Source organism: Sorex fumeus, unplaced genomic scaffold (genome assembly GCF_029834395.1).
Source record: "Sorex fumeus unplaced genomic scaffold, SorFum_2.1 ptg000033l, whole genome shotgun sequence".
Lineage (NCBI taxonomy): Eukaryota > Metazoa > Chordata > Mammalia > Eulipotyphla > Soricidae > Sorex > Sorex fumeus.
The window spans coordinates 30408709-30425726 of NW_026606090.1; the positions used below are offsets into that span (position 1 = coordinate 30408709).

The 17018-nt window shown below is 44.7% G+C and overlaps 1 protein-coding gene across 6 annotated transcripts in view; it reads right to left on the reverse strand.

Annotated features, from left to right (window-relative positions):
• The window catches only part of RBPMS (RNA binding protein, mRNA processing factor), a 168097-nt gene that overhangs the window by 71627 nt on the left and 79452 nt on the right, over positions 1-17018 (reverse strand). For all 6 annotated transcript variants that reach the window (XR_008792833.1, XM_056116928.1, XM_056116926.1 and 3 more), the window contains 3 exons: positions 13544-13621; positions 10388-10426; positions 9264-9326 (listed from right to left, as the gene is read on the reverse strand). Coding sequence is in view for 5 of the 6 variants with exons in the window: in XM_056116928.1 (XP_055972903.1) it covers positions 9264-9326; positions 10388-10426; positions 13544-13621 (180 nt within the window). In the remaining variant the exon portion in view is untranslated. The remainder of the gene's footprint in view (positions 1-9263; positions 9327-10387; positions 10427-13543; positions 13622-17018) is intronic.

Sequence of the window (17018 nt, forward strand, 5' to 3'; positions counted from 1 at the left end):
TAAGTGTGGAAGCTGACATGTCCGGGGAGCCTCAATCAAGCCAGGTGTGTGCAACCCCGGATATTTGAAAGAGTAAGGAGAGGACAGGGGGTGATGGCAAAGTGCCAGGTCATATACGAAGAGCAGAGCATGGAAAAATTTACCAGGAAATCTTTATAAACTCTAAAACCTACAATCTTGTAAGCTATCCTCCCTTCCTCCCTTTCTTCTGTGATTTTGGGGACTGAGTCACTTTTGGTGCTGAAGTTTTTATGAAAAGCTGAGTTCAAGTTTATTGAGGAGGAAGGGGGCTGGACTAAGCTGTCTAACCCTAAAACAAATGCCACTGCTGGGAAAAAGAGACAAAGAGTCCTCAGCCTGTCAGCATCATGAAGGTTCTCGACTAGCACACAAGCAGTCCCCAAGCTAGTGACATCAGACGGCCACCTTTAAGCTCTGCAAGGGGAGAATACGCACGAATAAACAGATCTAGCAAATAAACACCAGATAGGAATCATGACCTCATCTGGCAGCCTGACATAATTCCCATCCAAAAGTCCCAGCTGGGATCACACCAATTGGGCTTCTTCAACCACACTGAGCAAGAGAGCAAGAGAAACTTAAGGAGAAAAATTTAAAACTGATAAAAAACATATTGACACGGTGCCTGCTGAGTGAGGGGGAGTTGAGACAGGACATCTGGAAACTTGCATTTGGGAAAAATCTTGTTTAGTGGAAATAATTCACCTAACATACAAGTTGTACAAATAACAAGATCAAAAGTCCTAACTTGCACAAGCTGACAGGAAAACCTGTGACACAGGAAACGGAGACTGCCATCCAGATTTCTGGTAGCCCAGAGCCAAAATGTCCTGAGGTAGCCGCGACTATCTTGATGGCCCTGGTGTCCTTCTGCACTCAAAGAGTTTGCAGCAGCTTCATGGTTGCACGTAGAGCATTTGCAAGCATTTGCAAATTGGTGATTTTCCTTCAACACTTGCAGAAATAATATTCCATCTCACCAATGACGAACAAAGCAAGTATACAAATACACCAAGCAGTTTTAAAAATACACACACACACACACACACACACACACACACGCACGCGCGCGCACGAAGAACTCAGACAGTTCAATGAAGGTGAAATTATGCAGAGGCTGGAATCGCTGACACACATGATTATTGTTATTTCAACGCCAGGAACGTATGGAAGTAGAAATGGCTGACGAGTTTTCCTGATTCTATCAGTTGTTTTTATAATTACTAGGTATCTTTTCAGCATTCTTTTGGAAAAAATAAAATCTAAGTTATTTTTTAAATACTCCCATTGTCAACAGCTAATAACTTTAATAAACACAAAATATCAGGTACTGTGTATCCTCAATTTTTGCCCCATTTACTACATGGCTTCTTTGTACAAGAAATCTGGATGGTGACCATTCTTCTCATCAAAACCAAATGATTTCATCTACTTTTCCCAAAGTTTAATTACACTTAAAAATTTTCTCCTTCGTGTCTTACATATTGTATAACTGAGAACCCTCTCTATAACTGGTGCGGTATTAAAATGAAAGAACTATTATGAAATAATTTTGAAGATCCTCAAAATATTAAAAATATAATTATAATGTGACTAAGGAATTTCACTCTTGATTCATGCCCAAAAGAATCAAAATCAGGGAATGAAACAGATACACTTAAACATCAATGCAAAGTCTAATTCACAATAGACAGTAGCACTGTAGCACTGTCCTCCCGTCATTCATCGATTTGTTGGAGCGGGCACCAGTAACGTCTCCACTGTGATACTTGTTGTTACTGTTTTTGGCATATCGAATATGCCACAGGGAGCTAGCCAGGCTCTGCCATGCGGGCGGGATACTCTCAGTATCTTGCTAGGCTCTCTGAAAGGGACAGAGGAATCAAACCAGCGTTGACCGCATGTAAGGCAAACGCCCTACCCGCTGTGCTATCGCTCCAGCCAGTTAATTCCTCTTACAAAATAGATAGTAAAAGGAATTAACTCAAGTGTGTATCCATCAACAGGGAACTGTATAAACAAAATGTGGGATATATACATATACTCAAATTATTGAATCACCCATAAAAAATAAAGAGGTTTAATACAGGCTATAACACATATAAATCTTGAAGATACTATGTTCAAAGAAAGTAGCAAAAATAAAAGGACAAACATTTTAGCATTTAAAGTATGCAAATGATTTTTAATTGCCTCTTAACAATACCAAATGAAACTGGATCATACAAGAAGTGTTTGTATTAGTTTGTTTGGTGCTGTAACAACTAAGTCCATGGGACTAATACCCAAATGTAAATCCCGTGCAAAGGAAAAAATAATAATGACGTATGCAAACGAAAGAACAGAAAAGACAGCTGATGTTCTCAGGGGTTAGAGAAGGAAGGAGAAACGGGAAAGTAAACATTTAGTGGTTGAATGTTTGGGATAGTGATGAATTAGATCACCTTGAGTAGTGTTGGGTGCACAATATGGAAAATAAATTAATGCTACTATATAAAAAAAACTTGATCCCAGACCACCAAAAGGGGTTTCTCCTGAATACAAAGTCAGGAGCAGACCCTGAGCACCAAATGGTATGCCCCCCCAATAATAAAATGAAAAATTTTATCATAAAATAACATGGCAGATATAAAAAAAAAAAAATCACCACACTGTATACTGTCAATGAATGAATTATGTGGATAGAAATTAAATCAGTAAATGTTTGCTGTACATACGCAATTTTGTATGTGTGTGTGTGTGCACATGTGTGTGTGGGTTCACATCCAGCAATCCACAGGGTTTCTCCTGGCTCTGCACTCAGGAATCACTCCTGCCAATGCTTGGGGGACCATATGGGATGCTAGGAATTGAACCCGAGTTTGCCATGTGCAAGGCAAATGCCCTACCAGCTGTCCTATTGCTCCAGCTCCATACACTCAATTTTTAATGTTTAAATTATTATTATTACTATTTCTGGCAACACCTGGCAGTTCTGGCAGTGCTCAAGAATTACTCCGGGCAGAGCTCAGGGGAGCACCCAAGGTGCAGGGGATTGAATTCAGTCAGCCACTTGAAGCCAAGTCCCTTACCCGCTGTACTCTTTCTCCAGCCCCAAGCATATCTATAAATCTGGGATCATAAAGAGAAAACATTTAGTAAGTTCAATTCAAAGGAATGAGCACATTACTGTGCTACCCCCAAGCAATATTGATTTGTGAAGACAATTTGCAGTGATGAGCATAGTTTAATTACATCCAAGTTCCCTAATTCTGACATAATTTGTAATAGAGCCGACGATAAAATCTCCTTCTCTCCTAATTTAAAAACAATAATTTGAAGTTAGGATAAAAGGAGTATCACACAAATGAGGCACATACGCTTAGGTGTCATCCACATACATTTGGAAGTACTTAAAAGTGTGCAGTCCCCAAAACACCAACAGAGAACCAAACCAAGGCAGGGCCACGAGGAACCTATGGTATGAAGTGCTAACTGAAAATGATTCTTATTAAAATAAGGTTCTGGGGCCAGGGCGACCTTAAGGCGAGTAGGGCATTTGCTTTGCATGCATCTGACCCAGGTTTGAGCCCCAGCATCCCAGACAGTGCTCTGTGCCCCATCAGGAGTGATCTCTCAGCACAGACAAGTCCTGAATACCACCAGGTGTGGCCTCCTCCAAGAAAACAACAAAAACATCAACAATAAAAACTAGAGTTTCAGCTAAACAATAATGGCGGTTTTGCAACCATCACAGTTGGAAGCCAAAGTCCAATTTTCCCACCTCTGTCTGCTATGGGGTGTTACCTTTAGATCCACCCCATACTTCTCTTAAAATTTCCACACATCAAAGTTTTCACCAGGACCAAGCCAAAGCTCAGTATCATTGTGTGCTTTGATTTACATGTCAAAATTACAAATGAATCTTTAAAAATACTTGGGCAGTTAGAATTATCAGCTCCCCCTTCCATTAGCTTGGAAAATGGAAAAAATGCTGGTACCAAAATTACAAATGTGTGTGAAGGGTGACAGATAGGTCAGATATTTTTCTGTCAGGTTAAAGAATAAATGGTGTTTCTTATCGAGTGGATTAATGAGACCATAGATAACCTGCAGGAAAAGTCTGGGTTTGGGTTATTTTCAGCTTAATTTGGGAGTTTTGCTATAAAAACAAAATATACTGCATTTACTTTAGAAGACTTGAGTAACCACCTCATAAAAATTCAGTGTTACCACTGAACTGCATCCAGGCATGTTTTTCCCATAAAATTATCAAATTGACTAAAGAATAATCCAAAAATGAAGGGTAATAAAAGATTTTACAAATCAGTCATTTTGAGTAAAGACTATTAATACTAACAACTGGAGTAGAGAACAACCACATTAAAGTAAAAAGAAAAAATGCAATCATGAAGAATTAGTTTACGACACTAAACTAAAATACAGAGGGTCTTCGTGGATTGAGGTTTAAGTTTCCCAATAGTGGAATAAAACAAACACATTACAACACGGAATTTTCCCCCAAATGAATGTGAACTAAAGCTTTTAAGAGAATTTAGTCTAGAAAAACATAAGAAAGTTTTGTAATTGCTATGAGCACTGTAAATTTTTAATTTGCTGATTAGAAAAGATTGCTGAAAAGAGAATCATACGCTGGGTCAGAGAGAAAGGCATGTCAGCTTCGTACATTATCCTAAAGGGACCCGTTTTCTCCACAGAAAGGAGCAGGCGTCCTCCACAGCTTCATACCAAGCTTTGTTGTGGCCATTTGTCTTGGACACGAATCGTCCTTGCCACTGGAAAAATGCAGTTAGCATTCCATGGACCAACAAAAATGTTGCATAAAGTATCCAGGATTAATATCCAAGAAGGCCTACAAGTTAGAACTCTCTTAACCAGAGGCATCTATTCTTCCTTAGTCTCCGAAATTCCCAACAGACGATGTGAGCACAATCGCCAAGGTGCAGAGACTCCGGTGTAAGAATGCATATTCACGGGGCCTGAGCGATGGTACTGCAGGGAGGGCACTTGCCTTGCATGCGGCCAACACAGGTTTGATCCCCAGCATCCCATATGGTCCCCCAAGCACTGCCAGGAGCGATTCCTGAGTGCAGAGCCAGGAGTCACCCCTGGGCATCTCTGGGTGTGACCAGAAAGGAAAAAAAAAGAATGTATATTCACAATATTGAAAAAGATAAACCAGGGCTGAACAAATACCCCACACTCAAAAGAGGGCTCAAGTTCTATACTGCACGGGTGAATATTAAGAGTTACTGCTATGGGGATAGGATGAAACTGTTCTTAAGCAGAACTGAGACTTGACTGGTAAAGAGCTCTTCCCAAGTCCTAAGTCCATGAACAACACATAACATTAATGGTTAAGGGAGAAGGTTAAAGGAGCTATGCCAGTGAGTAAGAGGTGAGGACAAGAAGTATGGTGCCGCCAGCAGGTCAATCTGTACCTGCGAGGCGAGTGCACCAGCAGCCTGATGGCGCCTTCAGACTTCCAGATACCTCAAAATTGCCGCTGGGCCTTTGGCCAGACCCCCAAAACTTGGGACAAAGTTTACCAAGAAAGTACACGGCCAAAAGTTAGGTATGTGGGAGACACACCCACAAACCACCTCCAGCTCAGCTAGATAATTGGAGGCAAGGCCTCGCTGGTTCCTGATCAAACTGCTTAACGGCCAGAGACTCAGAAACAAATCTCGAAACCCAGCGGCTTTTGGCAGAAATGCGACTGGACCCCTCAGTAGGTTACTGTCACCAGGCCACCCCAGGGGGGAAGGGTGCTGTCCCTCCTCATGCTCCCCCTTGGTGGCTTGGTGGCCGCCATCCGCCAAAGGCCACTGGACATTCAGGTTTGGGCCCTCAGTGACGAGTCATGCGGATGGGGGTTGGGGGTGGAGCCGGCCCTTTCCCACACATCCCAAAGAGACTCTGAGTTGCCGCCCACCAATGGCCTCTCTGGCTCCTGATCAAGGTGCTTAACAGTAATGATCCCAGAGACTCAGAAACAAATTCTGAACCCAGCGGCTTTTGGCAGAAATGTGTCATATCCCTGCAGTAGGTTATTGTCGCTGGGTCACCTGAGGTGGGAATAAGTTTCATGCCTGAAAAGTCAGGCTTGGGCCCACAGTGACGACTCACGTGGGGCCTCATGGAATGGGGGTGAAGCCGGCCATCCCCAGTCCCAACAAGACCCCAAGTCATCACCCACGAATGGCCTCTCTGGCTCCTGATCAAGCTGCTTAACGGCCATGATCCCAGAGACCCAGAAACAAATCTCAAAACCCAGCGGCTTTTGGCAGAAATGCGTCCGGACCACGCAGTAGGTTACTGTCGCCAGGCCACCCCGGGGGAAGAAATGGTAGTGTCCCTCCACCTGCTCCCGCCTGGCAGCCCAGTGGCCGGCATCCTCCAGAGGCCATTGGACAGTCAGATTTGGGCCCTCAGTGACAAGACATGCGGGGCCTCACAGTATGGGGGTGGAGCCGGTCCAGTCCTCCCCACCACAACGAGACCCAAGTCATCGCCCACGAACGGCCTCTCTGGCTCCTGATCAGGCTGCTCGACTGCCATGATCCCAGAGACTGAGGAACGAATCTCAGAACGCAGCAGGTTTTGGCAGAAATCCCTCCAGATTTAATTGTTGAAAATTTGGAACTTCAAAACTGACATCATATGTTATTCATAACCAGCAATAGAAAACAAATTGTCTACTGTTGCCTTTTTGGCAGATCCTAGTGTTGGGATAAAATCCCAAATAATAATGGTGGGTCAGGTGTCAAAATACTGAATTTGATCAAAGTAGAGAGAGAGTAATGTGGAGGTGATCTGCCCCACAGGTATGGGGAGGGATTGGGATGGGGGTATACTGGGGTTTTTAGTAGTGGAGATGGGCACTGGTGAAGGGACGGGTGTTTCATTGTAGAATGAAATGTACAATGTAGAAGTCTTTCAAGACTCAAACCTGAAAGCTTTGTAACTGCTCTAATTCAATAAATAAAATTATAAAAAATGAAGAAAAAAAAAGCAAGGTTCATGCCCATTCAATCAGCCTAATTAGTGGCTGAATAGCAGAACTTCTACGTTTAAAAAAAAAAAAAGAGGTGACTACAAGAAGAAGAACCTGAAACCAGACATCAGGACGTGAATCGCATAAACATCCTGGGCCAGGCAGCAGAGACATGGGCTTAAACAGCTCCAGTATGACTCAATCCCATGCAATGACAACACTCTGGCACCAAAAACACAGAAATCATGTTTCTATAGCCTGCTTGGTCAAGCAAGGAGACAGTTTAAACTGACACCACCCTCAGGCTAGCCCATAGGGAAGGCTGCCTGGAGACAGAAGTCACTGTGAACCTTGGCTTCAAACAACAGCTCAGCACCTTCAAGAGCAGAGAACACACTTCCTTTATAGCAACAATGGAAAGAATATGGAGAAACTTCATCTAAGGTCCTATGGACTGAACTATTTTTTCATTAAAAAAAAAAGGTAGGCCCCTGATTAAAATGAAAGACAACAAAGTCTAGACAGAAACTAGCAGGTTTCAAGGTTGAAAGTTATTCTGAGTAAACTCTGATTGGACCCATGTCATCCAAAAATCATAAAACAGTTTTTACAAAGTGGTCAATTACATAATGCGCTTTTCTATTTGAAACATTCAATTATACACTGATGTCCTTGTACACCACTGGCGCAGAGTAACTGATCAGCTAATGTTTTGTATGATAAATGATCTAGTCAGAATAACTGTTCTTCCCTTACCAAACAAATCGTAAACCTACAAACCATTTCAGTAGAGAGCACACGCTTCCCCCCCATCCCCAGAGCTCTTTCAAAATTGTATCAGAGGTCCAGGGAAGATAGCTTAAGGAGGCTGAATGAAGCACATGAGCCCTGGGTTTGAGCCCCCACCCCAGGAACACTGCATGGTCCCCTGAACATGACCAGAGCAGCTCCAACACCCCCTCACTTAAAAAAAAAAAAAAAGATGTATCACAATGACACAATCACGCAGATTCTGCACTGACAATCAGACGGAGAGGAGTTAGAGACAGCGGATTCTCATATGTAACTCCCACAGTAACACAGGGGTCAACCCGTATGGTCACAGAGGTCCACAAAATCACAACTAAATTCTCATTCTAGGGCTGGAGAGATTACACAGCAGATAGGGTATTTGCGTACATGTGGTCAAACTGGGTTCAGTCACTGGCATCCTGGATAGTCCCGAGCACCACCAGGAGTGATTTCTGAGTGCAGAACCAGGAATAACCCCTGAGCACCACCAGGTGTGGCCCCCAACAGAAACAAAACAAAGAAACAGAAATTAATAAATTCTTAGTCTATCTTCTCTCAGCTGGTTCCAGTAGGATGTTTTATTCTTCACCGTAACAGAGGGGGGAAATTTCTATTAATATAATTTTGGTAAAAATACATATGGCTGGAGACATAGCACAGGTTATGCCACTATATATGGTCCCACAATACTATCAAGAATAAGCCGTAGGTACTTCTGGGTGTGGCCACCCCCTAGACATACACTAAGTGTGCCTACATGTGCTCTGTGAGCCTACAAACCAAATACAGGCACCGTTGTTCAAACCTGCAATGCAGAACTTCATTTGGGAGAATCCTAAACTGAAGTTTTTAATCAAAGTTGGGCCAGAGAGAGAGTACAGGAGTAAAGGCCTTGCCCGGCTCCCGGCTAATTGCAGGACGATCCCTGGGACCATATATGGATGATTCCCCAAGTCACCCGAGACACACCAAGAATGGCTGGAGCGGAGATCCAGGCGTGTCCCCCAGCATTGCCGAGTACGACACCAGGACGAAAACAAAACCAGAATAAAACTAGGATAAAGTCTATGACCTGTTTGTTTTTAACACCAAACATCTGAAACAAATGAAAAACAGAAACACCTCATGAGATCAGGAAAGGCAAGATTAGCTCAATTCTTGCTTCCTACATAGCCACGGGGAGCTTCATGACAGCCAGCAAGGGGTGTGCTGAGGTGAGTTAAGGTACTCAGAGCATTAGATTCTGAGATAGAGACAAGCAAATGTTCTGTACAGGTTTCACCATCTGACCACATTCTGGGGGAAAAGCTTCTGGAGGTCTAAACTCGCGAGTTCCTCCCTCCCTCCCTCTTACCACGAACAGTGCTGTTCCATTGGATGTCCTGTCCGAAGCAGTTCACCCCTTCCCACAGCTCACAAGGAAACCCCCCAAAACCACATCCTCGGTACTTACATTCAAAGCATTCTTTGCAGCTTCTGCTTCTGAGCGACTGTCAAAACTGACAAAACCTACGGGCTGAGGAAAGAAAAAGAAATGTGAAGTAAACAAACAACCAGGGAGTGCGGGGCTCAAAGGTGACGTCAGACAGAAGGACTCAGGGATGACAGGCAGGAGTAGAAAAAGGAGCACAATGACCCAGTGGTAAACCGCAGTCCTCTTTTCCCAGGGTGACCAGTATCATAAAAACATCTCCACCTCAAGCCCCAGAGGATGCCTTTGAAAGTCCTGAGCCAGAGAGAACTCAAAACGAGCTCCCTATACCAGTGGCCCAGAGACCCAGCGATCAGTCCCCGAGCACCACTGGCTGTCACCTTGTCCCCACACCCTCTCAAAAGATCTGTGTAACTGGGCTAGGCAAACACATTTCATTCACGGAAATAGAACTTTGTAAACTCCATCTTTCAGTCCAGGCAGGTACTCCCAGCCTAGGCACAATCTGAGTGAGAAGAGGAAACACTCAGTGTTCAGCACAGGAATAAAAAGGGACATGGCTCAACGTTTTCAAGAAACTTGCAAGAACTAGGAGAAGCATCCATGACACCTCCATCCGAGACCTGGGACTCTGCCCGTGGTTACCAGCGACTAAAAAGACAGCCCCTATTCCCATAAAATGTTTCTACTGACTGTAAAAATGTTGTTCCTATTTAATCTTATTCCTAAACACCAAGGAAAGGGAATAAAAGTCAATCACAGCCATTTATTTTTAAATATATACATGCCAAGGTAACTCTGATCAAAGGAGTACTTTGCCCTCCTTCAGGGGCGATGTGGTTTGGTGTGTGTGTGTGTGTGTGTGTGTGTGTGTGTGTGTGTGTTTGTGTGGTGGGGGTGAAGTGGGGGAGAGGGGTTAAAAGGTAGTCCCAGACATATGAGCTGGAGAGGATGAAATTATGGACCATTTTCCTATTTATGCCTGCTCAATTCACCCTTAATTTTAAAGGAACGACAAAATCAGATCTTAATGGCTATATTTAAAAAATAAATAAAAGGTGTCATCCACCCCAGAAAGATGCCTTAAGAATGAAGATTCAAACTCACTGTAGACAATCATTCAAACACAAGCTTCAAATTCTTACCTGCTTAGATGTAAGCTTTATAAGAGAACCCTCGTATCCCTGCAAAGAAAGAAACGAATTAAGACCACAAATACTGGGAAAAAAGCAATTGTTGCTACAATTAAATAGAGGAAAAGTCCCTTCTGATTTAACTGGAAAGTAGGTTGTCTCATTCTCCTTTCCTCTCTCCCCGGGTACATAAACAATCACACACTCAGTACATGCCTAATCTTGGTATGCCTAGTTCCTGAAATTCAAGCACTAGTCACTTATGTGCTTCTTTGCCTCATCATCATTTGCATTATGTAATAGTGAAAAAATAGGTGTCTGTCAGGACTTTTTTCTTTCAGGAGTTTTTTTCCCCATGTTATAAAACTTGGAGAAAAGAACCAAGCTAGGGGTCACGCTATGTTGATGATACCAATATGCTATAAAATAAAAGAAACATGAAAAATGGAGCAGACAGAACTCAATCAAAATTCCAAACCCACGGGAAACTTGAAGCAGGCAGGGATAACACAAAAGGAGCAAAATCATACTTCCTCACAGACAGAGTTGGAGGCGTACGAGGGTGGGAGAGAAAAGGCCACGCCCAGGATTTACTCCCAGTTCTGTGCTCAGGGTTCACTCCTGGCAGCGCTCAGGAGACAATATGTGGCATCAGAGATTGAACCAAGCAAAGCTGGCCACATGCAAGGTGCAGCTTAACCAGACGTATGAGCTGGAGATGATGAAATTAGAGACCATTTCCCTGTTTATCCCTAACTCAATTCTCTCTCCAGTCTGAGCAGCAGTCAGCTATCACACTGATCTCCTGACAGGAACATGGAAATACTTCAATACCTTCCTGCCTCCTCAGAAGGGTTCCTTTCTGGAAACAACCTGCAGCTGGGGCTCAGAGGGGTCCCTAACTAGGGGCCCGGACAACTGCACTCCAGGGAGTTTAATTACAGGAGACTGTGAGGAATGCACCAGGGTCCTGACTTTTGCGTCGGGGTGTCTGGCAAGATGTTGAGACTGCTTGTCCTCCTGTCTCCCGAACAGACAACTATGTGACCAATTAGCCACTGTAAACAGTTGGATCTCCAAGGCCTTGAGCATCTCTGGCCAGACCAGTGGCCCGAGGAGTCCCAGCCCTGCTGCTGCCTCTTTCAAGGTGCTCTCACTCAAACCCTGAGGGTCAGAAACCTGTGGGCGGCAGAGGAAAAGGACGAATGGCTACTGAGTAGAGTGGGGCGCCACTAGAGGGACAGACTGTGGGGACCAGAGCTGGGTGTTCCACACTAACTCCCAATGGGTAAGGCAGCCTCCGACTCCCCGAAGACAGACCCTGGTCCAGCTGGCTATTCTGTGTAGAGATCTGCGTAAAATGGCATTTACTGTTGCAAGTTCCAGTTTCTTCTTTTACAAAACCAAGTTAATGATCTTTAAACGATTGTGGTGAGAATTTATGTGCCAGGCTTGCTGGCAGAATCACTTTCTCTTTACACTTGAGGTCCACTAAGAACATTGGGAGGAGAGGGAGAAGGGGGGAGGGGGTGTGCGACGGTGCTCGAGAGAGTAAGTCGAGTTTGCCGGGCGATGTGGCCAACCTGGTTTGACCACCAGCACCCCCATGTGGTCCCCTGAGCCCTGCCAGGAGTGACCCCTGAATACTGCTGGGTGTGGCCCCCAAAGAATATCATTTAGGGGGATAGAGATGTCTGAAACGGTAGAATACAAGCCTTGCACACACAATCTGGGTCTGATTCCCAGCCCTGTATGAGTCCTGAGCACCACTGGAGACCCCACCAACGCATATACCCCCCAAATTTAGCAAGACCAACAAGTGCGTAAGATTCGCATCCTGCAAAGGGACAGAGTAAAATATGCCCTCCCGCAGAAGAACTGAGAACATTTCTATGGAGTTTTCTGAACTCTGGGCACCCTCGCAGGATCCTCTTTCTCACTTCCCCTCAGCTGATCTGGAGTTGAAGTGCCCCGGGTCCCCCTGCACTGTCACCATCACCACTGCTCTCACGGGGGTGGTGCTCAGGACAGTCCCATTCATTACGATGGGGTGGCTCTGGACACCTAAGCTACAGCTTTGCCTTGCATGCCTGAAGGGCCAGTCCCTCCACTCCCCCACCCTCCTTTCCCCCAGCTGCTCACCTGTCACACCCTATACCTCTCTAGGCAGCTCGGTCTGTCACTTCAGACTGTCTGCTCCTGGCCCTGGGTCCCGCCACAGCAGGGAATCATCTTTAACTAGGAGTCCAGGTGGTTTGTCTCGACCCCAGTGATGCTGTGGACATATGTGGACCGATGGCTCGGACCCGGCCTGCTTGAATGACCTGAGCCCTACACGCTCTCTCCCAAGGGCCCACGCCCCGGCTCTCTCCTGTCCGCTCAGGCTCACCTTCACCATTTGTTCTTCTGGCACATGGTTATCACAGCGTTGGCTTAAATTCTGGTTATGTTTCTGGCGCCAGCAACGTGACATACCTCCAAAGGGACTTAACTCAGTAATCCCAATGCATTTGCTCGAGCGGGCCCAATGCAATAAACATTTCATTAAGCACCAGGGATGGTCCCCTTCACTCCTACGAAGCAATTCTTTAAAACCTTGTCTTATTTGAAATCTAGGACAATTTTCCTATGAAAAATAAAGATTCTTCTATACCTATTTAACTGCTTTCTCCAAAGAATCAATTATATCACATTACTTCAATGAATAGGAACCTTTTTAAGGGTAGGATCTAACAATATGGTATTTGATTTATCAGTACATAGTTAAGAGCTAATAAAAAAAATTTTTTTAATGACAGGGGACTCAATTCAATTAGGTTAATCAATTACTGAATAAATAGCAGTACTCCATATTTTAAAAAAAAAGAGAGACGAGGGACTACCCCAGCTGTTCTCTGGGCTTACTCCGAGCACTCTGCACTCAGCGATCACTCCTGGCGGGGCTCGGGTACCAAGGATCAAACCCAGGTGAGCTGCATGCAAAGCAAGTGCTTGCCTGCCTGCTGGACTATCAACTGTGGCCCGAGCTTCACCTGTGAACCTTTTTGTGTTTTTTAAAAAACAGATACTTTATAAGGTGCTTTCTTCAAAGTTGTTATTTCTTCCTCCCAAAAGTCCCCCTCAAAACTCTGGCCTCCTTTACCATTTCTCGAAAATAGAAAAAGCTACCTTAAATGGTCTGAAAAGCAGATAGAGCTCCCGAGGCTTGATGTCGAAGGGAAGACCACTGACAAACAGAGTCCGGACCTGGAAGGCAAACAGGAGAAGTGGTTAAGGGTGGACAGCCGAAGGAATACAAATCGCAGGAAACCACAAACCCCAAACTCCTCATATGATCCCGTGACACCCACTGAATGCACACTCTCGCTGTGACACAGTGAATATTTTAAAGTACTCAAGTAACGTGTGAGCATTTCTGTGTGGAGCATAGCTCATCTTCCTAGCTAATTTCCATTAAGAAAGTGACTTCTCCTTCCCTGAAGAAACAGTGCCAGTTCTGAAAATGTGAGAGGTAGTATGGGTTCATACAACTGAAATATCAGCTTAAGAGAATGAAATGTCAAAACGAAAATACACCTCACATTCGTCTCCTCTAATTAAACAAATAATGTGGCAGAGATGGTACAGCGGGGAAGGCATTTGTCTTGTATCCAGCTGCAACTGTGGTTAGAATCCCAACATGCTGTGGCGCTAAGCACAACAGCATCAGGACCTGCTCCTCAGCTCTGCCAGGGGTGGCCCAAACACAGTCCCCCAAATAGTTTTCTGTGGCTTCCCTCACAATTATGTTAATAAATGTGAACGCTTCTTAAACAATTCAAATGTCCCTCAACAGTATAGTCCAGGTACACGGATTCTGCATCTGCCTTCTCTCTCCTCTCACCACAGAGGAGGCTGCGCCCTAGACCCGCAGTCTTTCTCTTGTGCTCTATGGCAAGTCCAACAAGAATGAATGCCTGTGGTCAGGGCACAGTCAGGGTCTCGATAAAAGAGACAGTACAGTGACCAGGATGCATGCCTTCAGTGCACGACACACAAGGGGAATGAATGCCCAGCCTCACAGGGTTCACGCAGCATGACCAGGGGCAGCCTCGAAGACCCCAGTAATACCAGAATGGTCCAGACAATCCCCACCAGGGCAGGGCTTAGGGATGTGACACGGCCCACGCCCCATAGCTGAGAACTGAACCAGCAAAAGCCCCTTCATGGTCCCAAAAAGCTAGAACCCTATAAATGTACAATGCTACAAAGCAATGTTTTTTCAATGAAAAGAGATCCCTCAAGAAACCAGTATTTCTCAAGCCCAGGGAAAAAACCACGCACTTAGCATCTACTACAATAATGAACACAGGTGACCTCTCTTTCAGCGTCTACAATAATGAACACGGGTGACCCTCTTTCAGCAGAACATTCGCATGTGGAAACTGATCAGAGGAGAGATGACTGCCGCATCCGTTTCAAAGAAGAGGTGGACACAAGTGTCACCAGCAGGGAAAAGCACCTGCCAGAGCAGAGGAGAGAGTAACGAACAGCAGGGTATTCTGGGGGCAGCTGAGTAAAAACTGAACGGGCAACAGGATTCAACCACAGGGGTTTCCAACATCACCAGCTCCAGAATTTAGTCCGGATTCAACAGGCAAGGCTCAAGCTCTAATCTTCTACCACAATTACTGTCTCTGCCTTTCTGTCTCTACTTATTTCAATATGTATTGTATAATTTTGGTTGAGATGACTAACATATAATAATGCCGTGTCAACTGGAGGTGAAGAGTACCATTTTATATAAACCTATGAATGATCTACGGCCAAACTCAATGCTCTTCGATTAACGATGTGGAAGATTCTCCTTCAGTAATTCATGAATAAGATTTTTCAGAATCCTAACCCTTTCCGTTGAGTCTGGTTGCAATGCAACAAAAATGGCAAAATTCTTTTTACTGATCCAGCTACAGCACATAGTAAAATGTCCCATTATTTACACACAGGTGCTTAATAACACTATGAATGCCGATTTAAACTGCCCCAGAATCATAAATGTCTTCTTTCGTTATTTGTTCATTCACTCATATTACAGATTAAGGTATAACTGACATAAACATTTACATCCTCCAAGTGCTTTATATAAGTGTCAATTTGCTAGGTGTTGACATAAATAACCTGTGAAGTTATCAAAACAATCAAGATAATACCTATTCATGGCTTTCAAAGGCTCCTTTAATCCCCCTCACCACTATCTGACACTTCCTCGTGCCTGGGCAATCCCTGATCTGTGTTGTCACTACAAATCAGTATGTGATGCAATGAAAGGAGCCCTAGACTTCTGCACCACTTACTTTGGCTCATTTCACTCCAGCATGACTGAGATTCAGTCAGTCAATAACCTAGTCCATTATCAATAACCCAGCCCATTCTGTTACTGAGTTCCACAAATATACAACAATTTTACCTATTTGCTTGTTGGTGGGAAATACGGCTTATTCATGTTTCTGGCTTCTACAAATATAAAAGTTAAGAATATTCATTACAAGCCATTGTGGTTTCTTTCCTTTCTTTTTCGCTTTCTGGGTCACTCAGCTGTGCTCAGGACTAACTCCCGGTTCTGTATTCAGGGATGGATCCTGGCAGAGCTCAGGGGACCATGTGGGGTGCCAGGGATCAAACCCGGTCAGCCAAGTGCAGAGCAAGCTCCCTACTTGCTGTACTGCTGCTCGGGCCCCACCACTGTGATTCCCTTCTTCTTACATTGCTATGATGGATCAGAGGGATAGGACGGTAAAGAGATGTTTAAAAACACAACCACACTGCCAGGCAGAACCTTCTCTTCTAGCCCAGAACATGATCAATGTTCTGTGGGTGGCTTAAAGCAACAGAGAATTCTGTTGTGGCTGGGTACGGATTGTTTTACATAAATGCGAATTAGGTTCAATTTGCTATTCGATCCTTCTTTTGCCTCCCATCCCAACATTGTTTGTCAGAAAGGAAAGTTTCCTCTGAGGAAGTCTTTCTGAGTTAAAAATCAATGTCAGCAGTACAGACACTAGCTAAAGAGACACAGATCCCGAGGGAATCCTGCTAACCAGCGTGCCTGCCTTCCCTCCTGAGCAGCCAAAACCCTCCTCCCTTCTCCCAGAAAGTGAACACCATCTGCTGTTCTACCTGGGGCAGTCCAGGCAAGAGGAGAGTCGCCAGCTCCCATCCATTCAGATTTGCGGAGTACCCATCCCATTTCATGTCTGACACTATGCCAGTATTGAAATAAATGGACAAGGCATCCCTGGCAATAAAGATAGGCAGATCTTCTGTCTTAAAGATCATTCACCCACTAAAGAAGCTTAGCTTGGAGAAGCAGGGCCGGAGAGACAGAAGAATGTTAAGGCACGCAAACGGTCCCTGGAGCACAGCAGCGCTAGAAGTAAGCCCTGAGCACCACTAGACCACTGAGTGTGGCTCGACACCCCCCCCCCACACACACACACCCTCGCCGCTGCCCATGGAGGCATGAGGGCGAGGGAGATCATTCAAACAGCTGAAACATGCTTTGCACGCAGAATACCCAGGTTCAGTCTCTGGAGTAACAATGGTCCTTCGAGCACTGCAATGAAGGGAGAGATAACAGAGCAGACACACACGGACATGGGGACTA